The sequence below is a fragment of the Solanum dulcamara genome, chromosome 5, assembly GCF_947179165.1.
Source record: "Solanum dulcamara chromosome 5, daSolDulc1.2, whole genome shotgun sequence".
Lineage (NCBI taxonomy): Eukaryota > Viridiplantae > Streptophyta > Magnoliopsida > Solanales > Solanaceae > Solanum > Solanum dulcamara.
Window position 1 is genome coordinate 466,317 of NC_077241.1, and position 18,951 is coordinate 485,267.

General features: G+C 35.4%; 2 protein-coding genes and 1 pseudogene across 2 annotated transcripts; 1 reads left to right on the forward strand and 2 right to left on the reverse strand.

The window, feature by feature from the left end:
* Positions 1 to 400: 400 nt before the first annotated feature.
* LOC129888635 (soluble inorganic pyrophosphatase PPA1-like) lies at positions 401 to 2,552 on the reverse strand (annotated as a pseudogene).
* Positions 2,553 to 4,248: 1,696 nt separating this feature from the next.
* LOC129888634 (photosystem I reaction center subunit N, chloroplastic) lies at positions 4,249 to 5,402 on the forward strand. Its single transcript, XM_055963578.1, has 3 exons — positions 4,249 to 4,627; positions 5,000 to 5,125; positions 5,204 to 5,402. The coding sequence occupies exons 1-3, from the start codon at positions 4,343 to 4,345 to the stop codon at positions 5,291 to 5,293; spliced, it is 501 nt and encodes a 166-aa protein (XP_055819553.1). The 5' UTR covers positions 4,249 to 4,342; the 3' UTR covers positions 5,294 to 5,402.
* A 6,334-nt stretch (positions 5,403 to 11,736) lies between these two features.
* LOC129888636 (pentatricopeptide repeat-containing protein At5g64320, mitochondrial) lies at positions 11,737 to 16,105 on the reverse strand. The gene is made up of 2 exons (XM_055963579.1): positions 15,673 to 16,105; positions 11,737 to 14,130 (listed from the first exon to the last, which is right to left on the reverse strand). The coding sequence occupies exon 2, from the start codon at positions 13,978 to 13,980 to the stop codon at positions 11,818 to 11,820; it is 2,163 nt and encodes a 720-aa protein (XP_055819554.1). The 5' UTR covers positions 13,981 to 14,130; positions 15,673 to 16,105; the 3' UTR covers positions 11,737 to 11,817.
* Between the last annotated feature and the right edge of the window lie 2,846 nt (positions 16,106 to 18,951).

Genomic DNA, 18,951 nt, shown 5'->3' on the forward strand with positions numbered 1-18,951 from the left:
TTGGGCTCATCTGAGGTTGGTCCATTGCTGATCTCTTGTTGTTTAACTACCCTTCCAAATGTTGAACTTTGCAATCTATTTTTATTTCAAAAAAGGGTAATTAATTGAAGAGAATTTTAACTCAAACAAGATTGGAATTTGAGATTAATATACACCAAAAAGAGATACAAGCATTGATTTAGAAAAAAGGTAAAAAAAAATAATAATCAAGAAGATGATCCCTCTTAGCATGCACATCTCAATGGCAGTAAAACAAAATTACTCCTATTTAAATGATATATCACTTCCCGTATATGTTGTAAGGTCTGCGTACACTCAATCTTCTCCAAATTCTATTTTGTGGGAATTGACTGAGTATGTTGTTGTTGTTATTTTCACTTCCCATATATGAAACATGAGTTTACTTCCTCAAGGTCTGTAATATATATTTAACATAAAGGTCCCTGCACAACTGTAGTACGAATGTAAACCTCTTTTTGAACATATATAATTAGTAGTAGCATGTAGACAACTGTTACATTCTTACATAGAGTACTGGATGGCCTCAACAGCAGTATTTGATGGGGTTTTTTTTGGTTAATTTTTGGTATTTTATTGATGAAGTAATGAGTATAAACACTACCTTACACCATCTCGGACAAAGCTCATTTTCTACATGGCCCAATCGACTAGGAAAGAAATAAACAAACAACCAAAAACAAAACATTTAACACTTTGAACCTCCCTGTCCTCTCTATCCATTTGTTGGAGTAACTCTTAAATAGGGACATTTTAGTTTATAACTGGTAGTTCCTGCTACTTCCAAACAGCTGAAATCTTGGTAGTTCCACCCTCCTTTATCGATTGCAATATTTGCCAAGTAGTCTGCTAGTTGATTTCCTTCCCTGAAAATGTGCTGGAATGTATGTTGTTTGTCCTGTAAGGATGTTTTGATTTCTGTCACCATCTCTGTGATTATCCAGGAACATGACCATTTTCCTTCTAGAATCTTGTACAATAGCACAGAGTTTGTGTGAATGATTATATTATTGTGTTGTTCTTGCCTGATATGTTTACATGCTTCTAGAATCGTCTTCGCCTCTGCTACAGTGTCAGTGGTGTTTTCAATAGTAGCTCCCTCTATATACAGTAAATCCCCACTTTCATTCCTCAAACAAAAGGCATATGAGCTTATACATGGATTTCCCCTCGAAGCCCCATCTGTGTTGTATTTTAGCCGTCCTACTGGTGGAAAATCCCACAATACTCTTGTTAGATTCATTTTGGGACTATAACCTTCCAATTCTTTAATCATATCTAGCCAATTACTAGGACATTTCATATTAGGCTTCCACATTTAAATCATCATGAAAATGTTTCTGATAATATTATGAATAACTCTCTGAATTGATGTCTTCTTTCCCTCGTGCTTCATTCTATTCCTCCTTCTCCAAAGTTCTCATATTATAAAGCTAGGGATAGCTCTATAGTATGGTCTCATTCCTTTTTTAACATTTGTCTCTCACCATAGCATTATCACTTCCCTCAAGTGCAATCCTTCAATATTAAAACCTGCGTATTTGATGGGAGAAACTCATCAACAGCAACCTCTTTGTTCTCATTCTTCTTGTCTAACATAAATAATTGTCACTTGCACATATATATAGAGAGATACACATAAATAAATATATAATTTAATTAAAAGAGCATACAACCTTCAAAGAATCGGCGAATTTCAGCTAAGCGATGAGGGGCAAGCTGATTTATGTTAGTATAGTGGCGATATTCTGGATCATCAGCACATACTGCTATAATTTTATCATTCTTTTCTCCCTGAATATAATTAAATTAAGAATTATTTTTTGTTATTAGTCTCTAATTTGATCCTTATTAGTTGTAAGGATAAATATAATTAGAAACCTGATAGATCATAGGCATTAGTCCGATGGCTCTAGCTCGAAGAAAACAACCTGGGAGGACAGGTTCCTGTTGGGAAAAAGTACATTTTTGTTCAATTATATAGTATATATGTCCCCTGTTTGCTCTGTTTTTTGTGAAGAAATGAACCTGCATGAGGACTAATACATCCATGGGGTCACTATCTTCACATAGCGTTGGAGGAATGAAGCCATAGTTCTGAGGGTAAACTACTGATGAATATAGCTCTCGATCAACCTGCAAGTCATATATACGCGTAAAAGGATTAAGATATATCTACAATATGGTAAGAGCTAGCATTCGGTACGTGATACTTAACTTTTCTTCCTTTTGTTATCTCAATTACCTGTAAAGCGATTGATGCAATGTGTATATATATATATATGTCACGGGATGACGGAGTGAATTAATTTAGTGTACTCACAACATTGAAAACGTTAGTACATATATAGCTATCGATCATTGAAGAAGCAGAATGAGACCAAATAGCTAGTACATGAAAACACTGAAGAATCAAAAAAAATGAAACGTGTACCTATCTCGAGGTCATGTCAAGGATGGGCAGCAACAGATCGTCTGGACTAAGATGAAAGGATCCTCTCATTCAAACGAGGGGCACCTCTTTCATTGCTCATCTTGTTTCTACTTTCTACTGTACTAAAAATAGATTGAAACTACATAATTAGTCAAATGTATCATATGGAGTAAGACTTTAATGTAGCGGAAGTGAAAACTAACTCAAATGATTGATATCTTTCGTACCTTGGACTCAAAGAAAGAAAGAAAGAACACGATCGAGATATGTATGTATATGAAATGAATCGAATTAATTGGGGATCAAGAAGTTTCGTAATGTGATTATTGTTATTGTGATATTTAAGTTTAAAAGCACCCACGCGTGGGTTGGGTATTACATTGAAGCCTTAATTTCCTCTGCCCTTTAATTTCCTTCTTTTAGTATCTTCCATTAATTTGTTTTCAGATTAGCGCGGCCACTTCACAGTTCACACATTGTTCTACTTGAAAATAACTATAGGTGTAAATTATAATACATGAAGTCATGAACACTAAAAAGCTATTGATTACATGGTTCAAATTAGTAAAAAGATGTCGAACATCAAATTGGAGATCTTTGGACCATTGTCTTTAACTTCCTTTGAAATTAATTACGTATATATTTACAGAAAAGATGATGAATAATATTTCTTCTGTTCATACTATTTCCTTGTAGCACTCTTTTAAAAAAAGAATAAGTACATGCCTATAAACTATACTAGTGTAATGAGATTTTTTCATAGTCACACCTCTAGTCATGACATGTTTTAAGATAAAAGTTTCAAAATTTTTAAAATAAGGCAAATATTATGGTATGTAAATACTATAAGGACATGTTTAAGATCTCAAGTTTTAAAAATTACATAGATTAAATTTTAATTAGCTTCTCAATTATTTTATTTGTCGTTATTTACTTTTACATTAATTAAAAAAGTAGGAGAACATCCCTTGGAAATGCACAATTATTTACCTATTGATTCAACAGCCAGACAAAGGCAGATCCACATGTATAAGTGGGGTACATGTGCAGCCGTTAACTTCGGAAAACAAATAGTGCAACCTTAGAGGGCATAGAAATGCACCTTGTCCGCTGGTGTAAGTCCAAGAATCTACCCCTACAAGGCTGCAACCTGGGGTTAGTATAATTTCTCGCCGAAGATAATGGCGCCGCCCTTGCCTGCAACCAGGGGTTGATCCTGGCCAACACTCCATTTTACTATTTTTATTATAAGTCAATTAGTGTATCCAGAATCTTCAAATTTTTGGGTTTGCCTTTGCAGAAGAATATAAATTCCAAGAAAACATATATTCGGATGACATAATACATAAATATGCCCTTTAACTTGAATTCAATTGATATTATGTCATTCAACTTTGGGTGTGCACAAGTAGGCACATAAATTTATATAAAATTGAGCAAATAGACATACGGATCCCACGTGACATAATATACGTAGGACGCCATGTAGGATACAAAATTATCATGTCGGACACCATGTAGAAAGAATATGTCTATTTATTTAATTTTATACAAGTTTTAGTGACTAACTATGCATACTCAAAGTTTAACAACATAAATATGATTTGATGTCAAGATAAGAGATGCGGTTATGCATTATGCCTATTCAGATATTGATCCACTCTTAATGGCTCATGTTCACCACACATGTGGATGCATACTAAAAGAAGAAACCAAGTTAGCCAATAGGGAGTGAGGCAATCTCACCTTATCCACACTCCTACCACAACTTTATATTACACTCACTATCCATGTTGACAATATAACAAAATCCATCACCAAAACAAATAATTAAAAAGTGTATCAAATTAAAAAAAAAATCGTGATTGAGATCCAAGATTATAGTAGAATATGGCAGCAATGAACTCAAGTGTATTGGCATGTAGCTATGCTGTGTCTGGCATGGGTTCATCTGAACTCACATCAAAATATGCCGTTTCTATGGCTTCCCCATCACTTCAGAAATTGCCAGTCATCATTAAGGCTCAACAACAATCCTCTAACCAGGACAATGACCAAATAGCAGCCGGAAGAAGAGTGGCTCTCCTTGGCCTTGCTGCTGCCCTTTTCACCACTGCTTCCTCTGCCAATGCTGGCGTCATCGACGACTATCTTGAGAAAAGCAAAGCCAACAAGGTAAGAATGACATTTTTTTTGTTTGCTTAAAAAAAATGCACACACTTTAATTTTAGTTTTTCACCTGATATGTTTAGTACCATAAGATTAAAAACATTTAACATTACTTTAATTTAAGATCACAAGATTCAAAAGTGTTTTTTATTTTTTTAAATTTTGTGTCAAGTCAAACTAAGTCATTCTTTTTAAAACGGAGAGAGTATTAATTAGTCCCTTTCATTTTCGAATATATATATTATTACTCCGGATCATAACTTGTTAAAAAATGAAAAAGTCTCACTAATTAGATGGGTGGTTCCGAACTTTTGGGTGAGTTAGGCCATGAACTAATTTTACATAACTTATAAGAAACGTGTTTTTCGATATATACAGGAATTGAATGACAAGAAGAGGTTGGCGACAAGTGGTGCAAACTTTGCAAGGGCATACACTGTTCAGTTTGGAACTTGCAAGTTCCCCGAGAACTTCACCGGATGCCAAGACCTAGCCAAGCAAAAGGTAATAATTTCAACCCTTTTTATTGAACAAATTAAATGATATGCTGCTAATATTTGTGTGTTTACAAATTAAATTCAGAAAGTGCCATTTATAAGTGACGACTTGGCATTGGAGTGCGAAGGCAAGGACAAATACAAGTGTGGTTCTAATGTGTTCTGGAAATGGTGAAGCTTTGCTAGAAGACTTTTGTATTCTTAAGCATACTCCTCCTTTCTGAAAATGTATCTATTATTTGTGACACTGAGAATGAAGTAATTACCATCCATTTTCTTTTTAATTCATTCATCTTCATTAATTCTCCAGTGTTTTGTTTGAAATCTGCCTCTTGAGAGCTAGCAGATGTTTGAATTATACCTCTAATTTCAGTCTCCTTTGTCCACAAATACAAAGAAAAGCCTCCACCAAAGATGTATTTGTGACGAATTTGAAATTTTGTAGCGATCACGATAAGGAAAGAAGTCGCCACCAAAAAGTAGGTAGTATCTGTAGCAACCTTGCTTACATGTGTACAATTATAGTCATAGGCAAAGAGTCGACCAGCTTAACTCCCCTCACTACTTTCGATAGACTACATGAAATAACACTTTGAGTGATATTTCAAGGTACTCCGGAAATGAAACATGAATTTATGATGTAAGCCAAATTTCCAGTAAAATATTTTCAGTCAGGATCTAATTATATACATTGCTTAAAGTTGTATGGTGTACTATTTTTCATGTTACTGTTATTATGAGTGTGTAGTTATTGTTTTTAATCAACTCTATAACCGTATGTAGAATTGATCTTTTTTACTAATAGCTATAAAATTAAGTGATGGCCTGTAAGCTCACACAACTATCGTTCAATCTGGTCCCTTACTACAGCAAGAACAATAAAGAACAGAAAATAAAAACACACGTATTTTAAAAATCATGATCTGTCTCATCTCAGATTTCATTATCAAACAAGGAGCAACAAACGATTTTGAATCTCCTGAGAAAGATCTCCAAAATCTTCAATATAGCAGTCCCACTAGTCCTGCAAGAACTGTGTCACAACAATCTCAGAATAACTACATTCCCAACATGAAACAAATGGTTAACTATGAAAGAGAAACAGAACCCCCAGATATAGACATGGACACTGAAGAGGAGAAAGCATATACTAGTGATGATGAGATTGAAGCCCAAGGTGAAGATGGCAAAGAAGAATCTGAAGATCATATTATGAATACATTTAGCGCTCATGATGATTCTGACCCCAATGTCTCACAAGCTTTTGAAGAAATCACAAAAAGGCATAACTTATCTCCTAGAAGAGCACATCCCTCGGTCAATCACAATGTCAACCGAGGAGTTATATCTGCCCCAAACACAAGATCAAGAGTTAAGCTCTCAGCACAAATACTCACCACTCAATGATTAGTACACTTATATGGATCGACTGAAATTCCTAAAAGTGTCCAATAATATTTCTATTATAGCTATTTTGGAGTAGTTTTTGGTCAAAAACATCCTTAAACTATACCTCAAACTTAAATTACATCCTTAAAATATATTTTTTTTTTACAGAAAACGTCCTCCAAATATTTGAAAGTTAACAATTTTCATCCTTCAGTTAGATATTGTCAAAAAATTAAGGGATCCTACAAAAACATGTGCAATTCATGTGAACAAAAAGTTTTTCTGCATAATTCGTTATCTTCTATAAAAAGCTCCTAAAAAAAGAATATTAAAAATCGTGGACACCATTGATTACTAAAACAAAAAATGTTAGGAAGGTGTGAGGATACATGATCTGCTCTTCTTCTCTTTTACCAACGGAAAGAAGATGGAGCTTAATTATCTTCACCTTTTTTAAAGTCAAATTGTAGTTAGATCAATAATTTTTCGGTGCAATATGATATTAAGGTGATCAAAGTTTTATTTATGTCTCGCATTCGAATTTTTAATCAAAATTCTGATTATGTCTCGCATTTGAGTTTCATTCTCCATTATTAGAAGTGGAAGTCTCCTACAAACACCGCTTAAGAAGATTCAGTTGAGAAGAAACATATTTCAACTGGTAATTTTTTAATATTAAATCACATGAAAAATAAATGGAAAAAACTATGAATTAAAAGATTTTGCATAATGTTAAACTCAATTGTCCAAAAAGTTCACGATAATATTTTTGGCATATTTTAGAATAAAAATACAAATGGGTGACTTGATTTCTGTAGGATTTGTTAGTTTTCTAAAAAATTCTAGCAGAAGGATGAAAATTGTTAAATTTTAAATACTTGGAGGATGTTTTTTTGCGAAGAATAATATTTTAAATATGTAATCTAAGCTTGGAGTATAGTTTAAGGATGATTTTGGCCAAAAACTCTATTTTGGGGCCTAAAGCTAAGGGTAACAAGCTTCACAATTATAAAAGAACTTTGGGCTTCTCTCAAGCATTCAACAATATCAACAACAAAATTTGGTTATTTTGCAATGATTCTCTGGATTGTACTAATCAGAGTTCCTACCGCCAAAGCTCCTTCTATCAGGTATTTTAGGTTTTTGAATCTTTGGACTAAACAAGATGGGTACAATAGTATCGTTCAAGAGGTATGGAGCAGGAATATCACTGGAGACCCTTTCTGGAAGTTCCATCAGAAGCTTATATAGACATGCTCTAAACTCTCGATTTGGTCCAGAAGTATTTTGGGAGATATTTTTACGGAAACAAAACAATTGGAAAATGAGATTGTCATTCTAGAAGATAAATTGTTTAACCATTAATTATGATCAATCTAGAGCTGAGTTGAACAAGAAGAAGGCAGAGTTGACAACGCACCTGAAAATTCAAGAATCATATTGGAGACAGAAAGCAAACCTTCAATGGGCTAAAGAAGGTGATCTCAATACTAAATTTTTTCATGCCTCGGTCAATCGAAAAAGAAGAAAGCTTAATATTCACAGGATCAAGGACAAGTCAGGACAATGGACTGAAGATGAGGATCAGATAGCCGGGAGGCTGTCACTTTCTAAGAGAATCTTTTCAGTTAAGGATATTAGGAGCTTGGATTGTATTCAAAGTGTGATCTCCGAGCAGGATAATGATCATCTTACCAGAGTGCCTGATATTGTAGAACTGAAAGATATTGTCTTTTCTTTTAATCCAAACTCTGCTCCTGGACCTGACGGAGTTACCGCTGGCTTTTTACCAGGATTCTTGGGACATCATTGCTCAAGATCTACTGGATATGGTTTGCTATTTCTTCTCTGGAAATGATTTACCTAGATACATGACTCACACTTGCATTGTCACGATTCCTAAAGTAGACAACCCTGAGTCTCTTTCTGAGCTTAGACCTATCAGCCTTGCAAATGTTTCCTCCAAAATCATTTCCAAATTGCTTAATACCAGACTGACTTCTATTCTTCCTAAAATCATTTCTCCTAATCAGTCTGGATTCATCAAAGGTAGAGCCATCACTGATAACATCATGTTAACACAAGACATGGTGCATAACATGACCAGAGACAAGAAGGGTTTAAATGTCATCTTTAAACTGGACATGTCTAAAGCCTATGATAAGAGTTTCATGGAGGTTCCTTTGGCAAATCATGAAAAAACTTGGGTTGTCTGAATATTAGATTAAGCTCATTCAGAGATTGATTACCAATGTTTGGTACTCAGTGGCCGTAGATGGTGTTAGATATGGATTTTTCAAATCTTCTGGAGGCTTAAGACAAGGAGACCCTATCTCTCCATCTCTCTTTGTCATAGCCTCAGAATTTTTTTCTAGAATGCTTAATGGTATCACTCGTTCTCCTGACTTCAAATCTTATGGGATGTGTAAAAAGGGACCTTGTACCACTAACTTAACTTATGCTGACGATACCATCCTTTTCAGTTCAACTGACAGTACTTCAATTCAAATTATTATATAATGTCTAAATGATTATACTAACATGTCAGGCCAGGTGATTAATCAACATACAACAACAACAACAACCCAGTGAAATCCCACATCGTGGGGTCTGGGGAGGGTGAAGTGTACGCAGACCTGACTCCTACCAATGTAGGACGGCTGTTTCCGAAAGACCCTCGGCTCAATAAAAGCATAGAAAAAGGTCAGACAAGAATATTAGAATAAATAAGTAGATGACGAAAACGGTCCAAACAATATTATAATCAAAGCACAAAAACAGTAGATATTATTATTGGATAATAACATAAATACCATAAATAGCATACATCAGAGTACAAGAAATCATAGTGCGTTAATACGCCTACGAATAAGGGAGAATAAAACCATTATGTACTAGCCTTCTACCCTAATGTGTGTCCTCCACACCCTCCTATCTAGGGTCATGTCCTCGGTAAGTCGTAAATGCGCCATGTCCTGTCTGATCACCTCTCCCCAATATTTCTTCGGCCTACCCCTACCTCTTCTGAAACAATCCATGGCCAGCCTCTCACATCTCCGCACTGGTGCATTTGAGACTCTCCTCTTCACATGTCCAAACCACCTACCTCTTCTGAAACATAAGTCTCAATTTTTTATCCATCCTAAAGCCAAGGAATCAGTGGCTAATGATATTAACAAGCTCACTGGCTTTGTCAAGGGTAATTTTCCTTTTACTTATCTTGGAGCACCAATTTACATTGGAAAGAAGAAGGTGGAGTATTTCAATGACATTTCTGCCCCAGTCTCTAGAAGGATTCAGGGTTGGAACGGAAAGATGATGTCTTTTGGGGGGAAAGCAGTTTTGATTAAAGCTGTTCTTTATTCCATACCAATGCACATTCTTTCTGCTGTTAATCCCCCAAAGTCCACTCTTACTCTTTTGGAAAACCAATGTGCTAATTTCTTTGGGAACACTAACGGAGAAAAGAAGCATCATTGGTTCAAGTGGGATTCTCTTTGCTATGCCACTGAACAAGGAGGTGCAGGTTTCCGTTCTATTCATGACATTAACAAAGCATTTTCAACTAAAGCTTGGTGGAATTTTAGAAGGACTTCTTGGTTGCAAAATATTGCAGCAAAGCACATCCCAATCAACTTAGTTGGAAGCGTGGACAATCTCACATTTGGAAGAGATTGATGGAAATCAGAGAAGAAGCTGAAGCCCATATCAAATGGGAGATCATCTTCATTCTGGTGGGACAACTGGATAGGACAAGGTCCATTAGCTAGAATAGCTCACAATGGGGAGATCAATATGTAAAAAGTCAGAGATTTTACTCAACATAATGCCTGGGATCACAATAAACTAACAGAGGCTTTTCCTGCAGAATGGGTTGAGAGAATTACCAACATTAGTGTCCCAACTAAACAGGTATCAGATCATCCTATATGGACTATTACTAATGCCGGTAACTTTTCTTGCAGGTCTGCATGGGAAAATCTCAAGCAATTTCGAAGTTCTACATTCACTGCCTCAAGAATTTGGAACAAAACACTTCCATTCAAAGTCTCATTCTTCATGATGAGACTCCTTAATAGAAGACTTCCTACTGATGATGCAGTTAAGAAGTTTGGATTCACGGGCCTTTCGAATTGCCACTGTTGCAAAACACCTAAGCCTGAATACATTGAACATATTTTCTTTCAAGGAGAGCAACCTACTAGAATCTGGGATATTTGTTGGGAAATTTGGAAGAAAAGATGTGCATTCAGATATGAAGAAGAAAAGACGTTCTCCTATAGGCTTATTAACCTTATCAAAGATTCTATGCTGCTCCTTGTAAGAGTTCACTTTAACCTTCCTCATATCTTTGATTGGAACCCCCTCATGGAAAAGTTGACAAGGATCAAACCTATTCTAAAAATCATTCCGATTAAATGGGCTAAACCACCTGACTACAAGCTTAACACAGATGGATGCTCTAAGGGTAATCCTGGAGCGAGTGGAGGAGGAGGATGTCTAAGAGATCATAATGAGAATTTGGTCATGGCTTTTAGATCTTTTTTGGAAATTGTACCAACAATTTCGCAGAAGCTTCTGCTATTCTAATTGGTATAAACTGGTGCATCAACAATGGGATCCTGAATGTTATAATTGAATCTGACTCGATGATTGTGATCAACTCCATCAACAAGAAAATGACTTCTCACTGGCAAATTAGGAGCATCATAGAAAAGATTGAAGATTTGAAAGAGAAGGGACAATTCTATTTTGCTCACTGCTATAGAGAAGCTAACACTGTTGCAGACACTGCCCAAAAGGTTAATTCTCGATGAAAATGCAGGCCATGCAGGGTAGACCATATGTTTATGTAATTTGTCTTATTGAACAATCTGATACATCCCAAATAAAATACAACTATCCACGCAGAAAAATCAGTTCTGCATTCTTTAGTAACAGCCAAAAATCAGGACAGAAAAAATTGCTCTAGTTTACCCCAATAATTATCCTTGGCTTGCTTCATATTAGCTAAACAATGTTAGCTATAACAAAAGTTCAAGTTTCACAAGATACTTTGCACAAAATCACAAAGAACTCTTCTATTACTGGACCTCAAAGATACGAATCAAAAGCATCAAGGAAAAAGAAAGACACAAGCATATAACGTAAAATGTCATGGTCGTCTATTTGGTAACATAAAGACATTTGATCACAAGACAATTTTCTGAAATATGTTAATGGACAACAAAAGATCAATAAAAATAAGAACAACAACAACACGAATATAATCTTATTCAAAAATGTCAGTTCTTACTCATATTGAATAATTTAAGTCAAAGTAGTAACTGACTCATAACTCTTTCGAACAAAATTTCTAACTAGTATGTACCATGTGACATTATTGGGAATGAAACCAACAGCTATGCCTCTAGTAAACAGGGTGTAAGCATCATCACGCATGCGCATTTTACAATAGGAAGAAATCAAGGTGTTATAAGTGATAGTATCAGGACAGACTCCTTCAAGTTCTAATTTTTCAAAGAGGTTCTGAGCTTCTCGAATTCGACCATTGTTACAAAGGCCATTTATTAGACTGTTATATGTGACTATATCAGGTGTTAATCCACGATGTATCAGGTCTCTCAGAAACTCAAGGGCATTTTGAACCTTACCTACTCTACAAAAGCCATTGATCAAGATGTTGCACGTTACATGATTAGGTTTTGCTCCCTTTCTCATCATTTCTTCAAAAAGTCCCAGTGCTCTCTCAACTGCTCCATCATTGCAAAGTGTTTTTATGAGGCCATTGTATGTGATCTCATCAAGGGGGCATCCTCTGAATAACATATCATTTACAAGCTTAAGCGCCTCTTGGGTTTTACCTTTCCTCAAGAAAGCATGAATCAAAGTGTTGTAGGTAACTGTATTGGCAATAACTCCTTCCAAGAACATATCTCGGTATATCCCCAAAGCTTCATCCATCTTGTCAATCTTGCAAAAGCCTAAAATCAGAGCATTGAATGTAAAAATGTCTGGTTTACATCCGTTGCTTGACATATCACCAAAAATTTCTAATGCCTGCTGGATCATTCCTTGTTTACTCAAAGCTGATATAAGAGAGTTATAACCCACTATATTTAGGCTGAGACTTTTTGCTGACATCTCAGTAACAAGGTCATAAGCTTCCTGTAGACGGCCAGCCTTGGAGAAGCCATCAATCAAGGTTGTGTATGTAATTGCATTGGGCTGGCAACCTTTGGATGACATTTCGTCTACAACTTCATGAGCCGAACACAAAATTCCCTTCTTGCAAAGACCTCGAATTAGAATGTTGTATGTATAAACATCTGGTTGATAACCTTTAATCAACATTTTCTCATTCAGAATGGCTTTTGCTTCATCAAACCGTCCATTAGTCACATAGCCATTGATCAACATATTAAAGAGGACATTATTCTGTTCAGGTACTTTGTTGAGAAGAACCCTTGCTTCATCTACTCGCCCTGTTCGACATAAAGCATGCATCAGAATGCCATAAATTATAGCATCAGGGGTGAAACCTCGAAGAAGCATCCGATCAACCAGTTTTGCAGCCTCATGAATCCTATCAGCTCGGCAAAGCCCATGGATAATGTCATTGAAAGTATTGACGTCGGGTATGCAACCCATAAGAAACATCTCCTCCAAAAGTTTCAACGCATCATTTACCCGATTAGACTTTGAAAGTGCATGAATAAGAATCTGGTAAATAACTGAATTTGGTACACACCCATGTTTTGTCATGTCTCTGAGAAGTGAACAAGCAGAGTCTACCTCATTGATTATGCATAATGCTTGTATCACTCGAGCAAAAGTGAATACAGAAGGAGAAATACCTTTCCCCAACATTTCATAAAATACATTTGGAGCAACTTTGGGACAATTTCCAGCTAACAGAGTATCTAACGCTTGATTGTATGACTTAAATGTGGGTTCACAAGAGAAAGTATTCCACATATCCAAAAGTATTCTAGTTGCTTGCCCTGGTAAACCACCTCTTCCGTAATGCCTCATTATCATAATAAAGAGGGACTCTTTGAAAACTATTCCTTCATCTTTCATCCGTAATAACAATCTATCTATAATCTTAAATTCCTTGGCAGCACCAAGTTTATCAATCAAAGTATAGTAGACATCAAATGAGTGGCAATAGCTCATCTGGCTACCGGCCCACTCGAATAGCTCCATCGATGTTGGTACATCCAAAGGCAGTGCCAATAATTTATTGAGCTGATACGGGGTAATTTTATTGAGTGATCTTTGGAGTTGTTTGAAGTCAAAAGGCTTAAGCAATCTTTCCCATTCATTCTCAGACTCCGACCCATCGCCCCTGACTTTAGCATTATCACACTTGTCATCAGTCACACAAGTACAAAATGCAAAAGTAGGGTTCCTAGTCAGAGATCCTACCTCTTCACATATGTGAATTAAAAGCTTCGACCTTTTTAGCATACCTTCAAATGGGCAGTGCAGAAATTTCAGAACTCAGCCATTACATGTAATTCAAGAACGTCTTCAAGAATTGTCATGATAGCTTCTCCAATTTGGTTTATCAGTAACCAAATCTAAGCTCCGTCATTGCAAGCAAAGACATTTCTTTTCCTAAAATATTCAAGAATAAGACAAAACACCAACTTCAGATTGATAATGTGCATTACAAAAATTCAAATAAATTTAATAGAAAGAGCAGACACAGGAATTAGGGTCCCACTGCTCCACAGCATTTACCAGTCATAACGACTTAAAACCAAACAATATACTTAAAATACAAATAAAAAACAATCACAAAATATGGTTAATTAGTATCAAACTATCATTACGAACATAATTTACTTCACAATCGTTCAGATGAGTTTTTATAAAGTGAACAAAATGAATGATAGCATCAATCTCTGGTAAATTCAGTTCACAAACCACAATTCAATATCAAATCTTAATCCAACTCAATTTGCCAATCCAATTCCATTCACGTTCAACCACGATTGTCCAAAAAAAACGATTTTCTAAGAGAGGAAAACCTGTTAATTTCACCAAAAGATTAACTTGATGATTGCAAATTCACAGCACATTGCCCACCTAGAGTTTTAATTTCGTGCAAATGATGACTCAGAAAGGGAAAGGATCAATACCAAGCAAAAAAATCATTTTCTTTCACAGAAAAAAAATAGCAAAAATAGAGTATTTCCCAAACTCTTTTCCATCAGTTCTGATGCCATTCAGATCACAAAGAGGAAAATTATTTTCCAACTCTTTTTCCTTTCATAAAGTGCAATAATCAAGGCTCAACCACATCATGCTCTCATCTCCCCGAAGAATCTCTTACTCTCAGCAACATCCTGATCTCTGTTTTAGGTCCTTTCTCTACTAAATCTCCTATCTTTCGAGCAGTCCTTCGTGCTTTATTTCTTATGGTTACTTCTGTTGTTTCTTGTCATGGTTGATAGCTAGATCAAAGTTTGAATGCCTTAAAGGTGCTACCTTTAATCCCTCTCCCTCTCCCTATGCCACTGATATAATGATTGTTGTTCGGCAACTATTCTAGTATTGACCACATCTTTTTCCTTTACATTGACATGCTTCCTTTCCTTTTCTTTGCTGATGCATGACCACATCAAGCAAATAATCCCTCAACACTCAAGCAGTTAATATGTTGTTGTATTTCCATATTACACCGATAAAGATTGAACCTAAGTTTAACTAAGCCCAAAGATGTATGAGTTAATCTGTGCTCAACTTGAATATGACAACAAAAAGTGGAGGATTCTAATTCCATCTTTTCACCCTTTATTTCTAATGACATTATTCTACTATTTCAACTTCCCTAATGAAATCAAACAGATACAAGCAGCACTTCAAAACCCAAAAAGTAGTTCTACAAGCCTATAAAACCGCAACACGATAAATCCCTTTTAACCCATTTAAGCCTGTTTCAATCAACAACAACATACCCGATGTTATCTCACAAAGTGGGGTGTGGGGTCTTGGGAGGGTAGATGTACGACCTTACTACTATCTACTAGGCAGAGAGATTGTTTCTAAAAGACAGGCTCGAGGAAAAACAGTTCAAAGCAGTTCGAAAAAGGAAACAGTTCAATTTATCTGTGAAACCAAGAAATGCTGAAAGCAACTACAAATTATATTTACCTTAGCAAGCATTTATGCATTTCCAACTCTTTGAATCTTCCAAACTCAATCCAAATTGCAAACCCCACTCTGAATCTTGAAGATTTTAAGCCTTAATTTTGTGGGTTTCTAGTACCTCCTTAATTTTTTCTGTGATGCTTATTCTTGTGGAAATTTTCTATGGAGGAAAAGAAGAAGCTACTAGGTTTAAGGAATATAGTTGGGTGGATTTTGGGAGAGGTGAGTTCACTGCGGCCGTCGCCGGTGAGGTGGGGCGGAGGAAGGCGGTAAAGTTTGTCGTTAAGGAGTATAGTCTTTGGGGCTGGTTTGTTATAATTGAAGGTGTGATGATGTATGAACTGAAACTCAAATCCTTTGGACACTTTAGTTCCCTTGTTTTCGTAAAAGAGTGAAACGCTGGGAGCGTCAGTTTTCAATGAGAATTATTATTCATTGAGACGAAATACATCTCGATTAATATTAGATGTTGTGTGTACTATATTTTTTTTAATTTAAAAGCTAGATAAATTATTCGTACTTCACATAGTAGTGAACTATCTTAATAAAGATAATATCTATCATTTTGAGTGTGTATACTGAATTGCCAAAAATAGTTTATCCAAAAGAGAATTGTATGTTTTTTATTATTTTATTCTCTATGTCTATGATCGAGCACTACAATTGTTAGAACGTGTTGAGGATGAGGAAGAGACGAGGGTGTAACTGTGTTATTAGTAGAAGTGAATATATAAGTGTCTCTTCAGTTTTTTATATATAGAACATAAATAGGACAATAAAGGTTAACAATCAAAAAAAAAAATGAGGTAAAGGAAAAATTGTGTATTCTGATGATAAGAGGTGCCATATCAAATTTTTATGTACCAAACTTTATATAGATATAAATTGCGTTTTACGTAATTTCATTTCAAAAACTCTTACTACATTTTAATTTATTCTAGATTAATCAAGGACCAAAACCTCTCGAAAGCTATGATTGATCGCATAAACTAGAAAATTAAACTCATACATCCTACTAAATAAATTTGAAGAATTGAACCAAAAGGGAGTGATTAGTCAGCTAAATATCAAACTACATAGAAGTATCATAAAAGAAACTATTTGGAGTACAGCCATTAATTAAATAGGTTTCGATAAGGTTCCCAAGTCATTCTCTTTTCTTTTCCCTCATACTCTTAACGCAATGCAAATTAAAACCTTTAGACGTGCCAGGCACAACTCCTTTTATACGGGGTGAAATTTTTAAATATTTAAATTCCAAATTAGTTATTGTCAACTACCAATTTGGTTACCTGATCATTACGACCTATTAGAAAAACGTTAACGACAAATTTGACTTTCTTGAAGAGAATTAAGAATTTCATAAAATTTCAGCATAAATTTCTTAATCTTTTTAACTTTATGTCACGACCCAAATCCGGGTGTGATGGCACTCATCTCAATCCACCGAACAAGCCAGCCTAATATCCAACGGAAAGTAGATGCGGAAGGAAACAAAATAAATCAAAATTTAACTTAATCAAAAACACATAAAACAAACTCAAATTCCCCCAAGATTGGTTGTCATGTGTACAAGCCACTAATACATTACCGAAGTACGAAAGAGAATACAGTCACAATTTCTTTGTCTCTAGAATAAGACTAAAACATATTAAAGAGTAAGAGATGTCCGCTAGATGGATGTAACAGCTACCTCAACACTCGAAATGATAGCCTCGGATGTAGTAGAAAACAGTAGGAGATCAAGCAGGTCTGGGCTCACAACCTACACAAGTGTAGAAGCAAGGGGTGAGTACCAAACAACACGGTACTCAGCAAGTGGACAACTAAAACTAAGCAAAACTCAATAGGTACAAGTACTCTTATCCTCCCAATCGAATCTCCTTAACTACAACCTGCATAAAACAAATCCAAAATATCCACAGCTATTGTCAAGCTTGGGCATACTAAACAATGACCCAATTGAGACTCTACACTTGTACAATAATAACAGTAATACAGTCCACGAATACTCATCAATGATTCATATCAAGTCAAGTTCAACATATACAGAGCAATAAATGGGTAACATGAATTCACAAATATCAACAAAATGTGATGCAATGTAATGAGATGATGCATGTCTGTCCTATCGATACACATCCTCTGAATTACAGTCCGGAACCCATGGGGGACATTTCTATCCATGTAACCTGCCACGGAGCGTGTGGCCCGTCTCCTCAATATACATATCCTGCCACGGAGCGTGTGGCCCGACCCCTTTTGTTTCATAATACCTGCCACAGAGCGTGTGGCCCGACCCCTTTTGTTTCATATTATTTTTAGTCTCAACACAATATGTCAGAACCAATGCAATCAATTCATATTCAAATAATTCACGATAATAATATGACAACAACAATAATTTTTCTATCTCACATCAACATAGTCATTTCACATGTCCAAAATAAACCCAAAATTACAACATATCAATCCCACCAATACATGTCATTAGATCACCATTTTATACCCCTCATCTTCATTTTTAAGGCCAATCATACAGTTAATAACCCTGTTCAATTCTCATTACTCCTCAGTACACATAACACGGAAATACAAGCATCTACAAGCTTAAACTAAGCTTTAGAAATTCACTTGCCTTAATTAATCAAGCAATCACTTCGGGACTTGAGTCTTCCCTGTTCATTGGGCCTCCAAATCAATGTAATCTAGTCAAATAAATAATCACAATAAGATTTCGAAACTAACAACACCCTTATTACCATATGTCTAGCCTAGACCCAAAAATTTAAGCAAATCTATAAACAAGTTCTTAATCTTGATGCCACTCAACATGTCAACTCCCATATTTTCTGAATTTCAAAACTAGGGTTAAACCTCAATTAAATTGAATAATCACTTTAAAACTTTGAGCATTTCATAACGCTTCCTAACGATCAAAATCTGTTCAAATACATAATCTTCATAAGAATACGAATTCAATGACACCCATATTGCTATATTTATTTTCGGATAAAAAATTGAGTCAAAAAGTCATCTCAAGTCATTGAAGTCAAATCTAAAATTTTCTTTCTGATTATGTTCACTCATGATAAAATAAACTCACATGTTAAATTTCAGCTAAAATGAATCGTTATTCGACCCCTAAATCAATATTTTATGTGAAAAACCTTAGGATCATATTTTCTTATTTCAGCATTATTTCTCCACCAATATACCTTAAAAATATGTTCATAATCACATAAAATTTTAATGGAAAGGATGAGAATAATTACCTTGACG